The sequence below is a fragment of the Drosophila grimshawi genome, unplaced genomic scaffold (assembly GCF_018153295.1).
Source record: "Drosophila grimshawi isolate 15287-2541.00 unplaced genomic scaffold, ASM1815329v1 contig_44, whole genome shotgun sequence".
Lineage (NCBI taxonomy): Eukaryota > Metazoa > Arthropoda > Insecta > Diptera > Drosophilidae > Drosophila > Drosophila grimshawi.
In genome coordinates, this window is record NW_025063240.1 from 2,355,073 (window position 1) to 2,361,815 (window position 6,743).

Sequence of the window (6,743 nt, forward strand, 5' to 3'; positions counted from 1 at the left end):
CCCCATAGCCAGTGAAAAATTAAGCGGCTTTATCAGTGCCATCACCCGCATGCGAAGCCACAAGAAGCCAGACCCAAAGCCAAAGACAGAGCCAAAGGCAGCGGATTCGGTGTCGAGCTGGCCGTGGACTCATTAATTTTTGTGGGGCTCAGCACAGTAGTCGGCATTGAATACAAAGCCAGAATGCAGAATGCCTAAATGGCTCATTAGGGTCTTAAATTAAAGCTACTTGGGGGCTACCAACAAGCCAGCAAACGCAACTCGGTCAACCAGGCCCCAAAGGGTCAGCGAGAAGCCAAAAGAAAGCAGCAGCAGAAGCGGCTGCAAAGACACGTCTCGCCACAGACCAACTACCGGGCAGGGAAGCGGCAACTTGGCAACCGGGTTCACCTAATTAGATGGCAATTGTCTTACTGTGTGTGACAGTTGGGCAGAAATTATTGCAATAGGTCTAGGGAACTACGTATAAGCGACGGCTACCTGGCCAGGTCTCTATTTATTCGGTTACCCGCAACTGTCGCAAATTCCACAATTAAAGAAATTGAAAAAAATCGTCATCAACTGTGACAGAAGATGCAACCCAACCAACAAAATTTGCTAATCTGTCCCTCTTAATAGATGATCTGAGTCCAGGCAAAAGAGTCTCATCATCATCATCAACATCCTCATCATCATCCTCATTCTTATCCTCATCCCCGTCTCTTGTGCTGATTCATTTCGCTCGTTGCGAAGAGAGATTAGCCGATCATGATAAGAATGTTCTTTTGTGCAGTCGATGAGCTCATCAAGCGAACAACCCTTTATAAATTGCATTGGAATTTATCATAGACGAACCTCGTTGAAAAGCAATTTCATTACTTGCAGTGTGCTTCTCTCTATCTATGTCTATGGCCTAAAAGAATCTGATCTTATCCGGCTTTGTTTTGAGTGCCTGCGTTGCCTGCATAACTATGTATGTGATTTCTTATCGCAATCTTAATGAAAAATGGCAACTGAGAGAGTCGTCTAATGGGCCAATGATCACTGTTGATTTATGGACAGCATTTGTAGTGGAAATTCCAATTTATGAGAATACCTCAACTTAAAACTAGACAAAGAAGATGAAAAAACTATGTAAATGTTTATTACTTTCTTACACTTTGTTTTCCGTACTCTTTTCTACTATTTGCTATAATGTTAAATTTTTATGTATTCGCTGAAATACCGCATTTTGATTAAGTCGGCTCCTAAATAAAAAGAAATTACAAATTTACCACAGCTTAAATATATATACACAGTGCGATTATTTACTATTATCTTTAAATGCAACTTTCTCGTATTCACTTAACTCATCTTCATACAATTACAATCAAATCCAACCAATCCCAATCTGAGCAACTCCTGCAACTCGGTGTGCTGTACCAATTTCAGTCTCCTACCTGACGCCAACATCAAATTCATCTTCCACCAGGTGAATGCATAATAAGTAAAGATTCCGCTGTGCGCCCACAAATTGCTCTCGAGTCCCGAAATAAGATATCTGCACGTAGCTGTAATTTAAAACCCCACCAAAAAATGTAAAAAAAAAACTAAAAAAAAAAAGCAGCAACAAAACGAGAAATGGTCTCATGCCCCGTAAAAGCAACACACACCTACAAACACACACACACGCATACAACACACACACACATAGCATTATCCTACACAGCAATAATTTCTTTTCTCAGGCAGGCGGGCGAACAATACAAATGTAGAGATATGTCATTTGCCAGGCAAAGCGAAATCGAAGAACACAGCTAAACACAACCAAACAGAACAGAACCGAACAGAACAGAACAGAAATGAAGATCGATGCTCCATAACAGTTCGACTGGGACAAGAACTGGAACTGCGACTGGAACTGGGCAGGCAGTCAGGCAGTTTGGCTGGCAGTCAGGCAGGCAACATGTGCGCCGCTTTGTAACGCCAATTATGGGCCCATAATTTGAAGGCATTGTTGTCTGGCGCACAAAAGACGAACTGAGAGCGAGCATTACACGAAACCCGAAGAAAACGAAGAAGAAGAAGATCATTTCCCAATCTCACACACATACACACAGTCTCTGGTCTTAGCGATGCGTAACGAAGCGGCAAATGAGCAAAAGCCGCTTGCTGGCTGAACACATTGAGCACAATTGAGCGCATCTTTAGCCAGGTAGCGCGCTCTCTCTCTCACTCTCTCGATCCGTTGCGCTCTCGGGCTCTCTACACTCCTCTCTTGAGTGGAGTTGACAACGCGCTTGACGATCGAGCCGAGTTGCCATCGGCTGTTTTACGTGCTGAGCGCTAATCAGTTTGTTTGCAGACGTCGTCAGCGCTGAACGTGTGTGCAGCGCTGAGAGCACAGAAATTCAGCAGAACACAGCTACAGATACGAAAACAGATAGGGAAAAAGAGATACAGTTACGGATAAAGTGAAAGTGAGCCGCACAACAAAAGATACGCGATACCGTGTAGCGTGTAATATTCGTAATTGAATCCGAGAACGACAAATACATAAAAAGCAATGGACGACTTGCCACGCGCATTAAACTACGAGCTGTCGCACGATTTGCATTTCGATCATTTCGGCGGCGCCGCACAACAGATTTTGGATAACGGCAAGAACGTTGCCGTACAAGCCGCCGAAGCCTCAACGCCAACCATCAGCACACTGGATGTGCTGACCAATAGTGATTTCCTGCAAAAGATTGGGGAAACCATCTTCAACTCGATACAGCTAAAGCATCAGAAAATAAACGAAGCCAACTACGCACGGAATTCCAGCGAAATGTCCATGGACTTCGATTTCGCAGCCAATCGTGTGGTGCTGGACAGCAGCAGTGTGGACCAACTGCAGCAGCAGCTGGAGTACGACAAGTTCATGAACGAGGTGTGGATTGGCATTGTCTTCACGCTAATCTTGATCTCGATGGTCTTCTGCATCTGCTCCTGCTTCCTCTACCACCAGTTTCGCACCTGGAAACGCAATTGTAAGTAAAAACATATCAGTATTTCAAAGATAGCTTTTGTCAAACCTCGATTAGTTCTTATCAGAGCAGTTAGTTATTTTTCGGCATTTAATTGCGCATATTTGTGATTAGTGTTTCGAATGAGGTCTACCTGATAAATTGCTGAGCAATACTAACTAAAGTGACCCACCCGCCACCCATATCTTTTGAATGAATCACAGATGTGTCTTAAGATTGTGAAACAATCAGAATGAGAATTATCATTATTATCATTATTCATTTTACACCAGTAATTCAATTGGGATTAATTCCAAATAATTGTTAGATCTGAGCCAGCTAACTCTAGTCTGAATGTTAATTTAATTAGACTTGGTGATTTATTTCAATAAGAGTATTATGTTGCATCCACAGTTAGACTGCTCTTCAAGACCTTACGTGTTGTTCTACTTTTTTTTAAACTGCTTTGACCTTCAAAAGAATTAGCACAAAACCATTGCCTTGGTTTCTTCTTGCTTTCACAATTTTCTTTAATTGCTGTTTTTTTGCAACGCAAGCAACAAGTGAATAAACTTTATGAGAAAAAAAAATCACACATGAAAACAAATCACTGAAATGCTTAAGCAGCTCGAAAGAAGTATTACAAAATAAAAGCAAACACTAATCAACAAATTTTCTTTTCTTATTCTCTTGTGCAGATCATAATAATGCCAACAGCTCATCGCAGTGCACAATTATTGATGTTGAGGCATTGAAATTGCAGCCCGACTTGGAAGATCCGGTTCCGGAATACACACTGGTCTCCGGCCTGCCCAGCTATGAGGCTGCCTTGGAGTTGTTGCACAAAACGCCGCAATCGTCGTGCTTGATTGTCTATCCGAGCGTGTTTAATGTGTTCAATAAGCATGAGAGACCCAACACAGCAACAGCAACAGCAACAACAGCAGCAGCAACAACGGCGACAACATCCACAGCCATAACAGACGTTGTGGAATCCGCGACAGCAACGCTGCCACAGACGTTGTCGTTGTGTGAGGCATCAACTCCACTGTTGCCAACAATAGCAACAACAATAGCCACAACAGCAGCAGCAGCAATATCCACACCCACATGCGAAACCATTAAGCCCAATTTTGTGCCCAGTTATGCTGAGGTATTTGGCTTTAAGACCGTCGACGAGAAGAAGAAATCTTTGAGCTGCCAAAGCCAACACCAAAACCAGACAAAAGGCCATAGCGATAAATGGTAAGAAATGGCTATCCAGGGAGCGAGATCTGAAATCAGCTCTCAGTTTGAGCTCTCGGACGACACCAACCAAAATGTGCTCTGTGATAATTGCTGCTGTTGGGCTGCCCAGTTTCCCTAACAAAATGATACTTTTGTACTTAGAATCAACTAAGCGCTGTGATTATAGAAAAAGAAAAGAAAGAAAAAACATATAGACACCTCGTAAGAAATGATATATACCATTACCTGTACTTATGAATACTTAAACGCTCGATATAAATTCGATTCGATTAATGCTTAATTGTTGTTAGCTTCTAAGTAGACACCAATTTAATGAATTAAAAACAAAAAACAAACAAACAAATATTATACTAAACACTTTTAAGTCTGATTAAATACATTTGAAAACTTTAACCTGATGATGTAAGTGGCTGATTTGCATTCGCATTTATATTATATGACTATCGATTAGAGATTTTCACATAGTTGCAACTGATGTGATTGACACCAATAAGTATTTGTGGCATGAGTCTAATCGCAGTCTGCATTGGATGCCATGAAAGGCTTTCCCAGCGTTTCTTTTGTAGAGCTTTATAAATTGAGTAGCTGTGTCCAACTAGATTGAGATACTTGTAGTAGACAGTTAGACAGACAGATGAAGACAGTTTGACTTTGACATTGAGCAGAAGTACGTGCCACGTGAGTAGCTGCATATAAAAATATTGTGGAATTGTGCTAGACACTATTGTAAACTAAGCTTGCAGTGGCATTTTTTCTACTCATTTGTATCACTAAATCCCCTGAGCTGAGTCCAGCTATGTAAATCTGTTTAGTTGTGATCTGTTAAACTTAAACTGCACATAAATAATGATGTTGAAATATAATACTCGTAAATACAAAAAGGCAGTTAAACGCTGCAAAACGTCCAGCAAAGAAAAATAAAATGTGTTTTTATGTTATAAAGCGACTAGATTTATATCTAAATAAATTCGCTAACCAGTTTGACTTAGTTTCTAAGATAAATTAAAATATTGAGTTGGCAACAGTTCGACAGCGACAGACTCCATATCTATTTCAACCGTGAGCAAAATGAAAATATACCTTTTAATACATTTGCTCTAGCTACACTCAGAAAAAATTTAACTACATTTTAGAAATTCTCCATTTTTTTTTTTTTTGCGCAAATGGTAAGTTGCCTTATTCTGCAGTAAGTATATTTCTAAAATGGACGATTGTATCAAAAGCTGCTGATAGATATAGAGGTATATGTATATGTATATCTATAGTCTTTGTTCTAAAGAACAAGGTGCTTTTTATTTGCTCATATTATTATTAATTGTTAGTGATTTTTAATTTCACACATACAAACATTTTGATAGTTTATAAATTCATTTAATATGATTTTAAAATACAAATGATTTCAGGCAAGTTTGAACCCAAAATCCTTCGTTGAAGAAGGATCACAGATGAGAGACCAACTTTCATTACGATTTGCAAAATTTCAGAAAAGCTTTCTTCTAGAGGTATAATAAGGCTTAACATTTCTACTTTTTATAATTCTAATGATTAAGACATATGTTTTTGAAAAACAGAAACAAAACCCCTTTGAAATTTAAAAAAATGTTTTTTTCGTATATTTCGAAATTATTTCTAAGATCAAGAACATTTGCCAGTTTCTGAGTGTAGCAGATAGTTACTAAGATTATCTCTATCAAGAATGTCATTGCCATTGAGAGCGTTAGTATGCAAAGTTTATTCGATTGCAAAGCGCATTCGATTGCCGTTTGCATTTATTGCATTTGTCTGTTTATTTGTTTTTTCACTATCGCATTTTTAGTTGGGCAATTGCGATTTGTAAGCTTATCTGTGCAATCCACTTTGCGATTATTGTTTGTGACAATAACAAATTATCTGCAGAATAGCGAAACATTTATATAAAAACGTTGTCAACTAAACTTATGGGGCAGGTCAGGTGAGCGCAAAGCCAATTACTTTGCACAACTATAAAGTGGATAATAAAAATTATTTCACTCAACATTAATCATTCAATTGGAGGGGGATCCACTTGATATGCATGTGCGAAAAGGTGCCAACTGCAATTTGCATATGGTTGCACATTTTGCAGTCGTGCAAATAATATATTTTAATTGTAATTGCAATTTATGACAGTCGCTACTTTATTTGACACTTTATGATATTTTCAATGCATTCTAAGTGGGCCCCCTGAGTTGGGATTGAAGTGAAGCAATGACTCACCACAAAGTCCGACTTGCGTTAGCTTTCTGTTTTCACAGAACACTTTGCTGACCAAAAAATAAATAAACAAAAGTAAAGAAAACTAGCATTCACATTGTGTGCAAATTATTTGATTACCCGAGACATCGAAATCAAGCAACGCAAAACACATTCCAAAAATGTTGCGCATGCGCGTGCCAAATCAAAGCGTGCCCAGACTGAGTTCCTATTATAAACTCTATATACACATATGAACATATGTATAATAAATCCACTCACGTAGCCTCAATTTGCGTTCCAAAATTGATTGTGTTT

The 6,743-nt window shown here is 39.2% G+C and overlaps 1 protein-coding gene across 1 annotated transcript; it reads left to right on the forward strand.

The window, feature by feature from the left end:
• Nucleotides 1-2,327: 2,327 nt before the first annotated feature.
• On the forward strand, nucleotides 2,328-4,607 carry LOC6556741 (protein commissureless 2). The gene is made up of 2 exons (XM_001985447.3): nucleotides 2,328-2,990; nucleotides 3,665-4,607. Exons 1-2 carry the CDS (start codon nucleotides 2,525-2,527, stop codon nucleotides 4,213-4,215), a joined length of 1,017 nt encoding a protein of 338 aa, XP_001985483.2. The 5' UTR covers nucleotides 2,328-2,524; the 3' UTR covers nucleotides 4,216-4,607.
• Nucleotides 4,608-6,743: the final 2,136 nt, after the last annotated feature.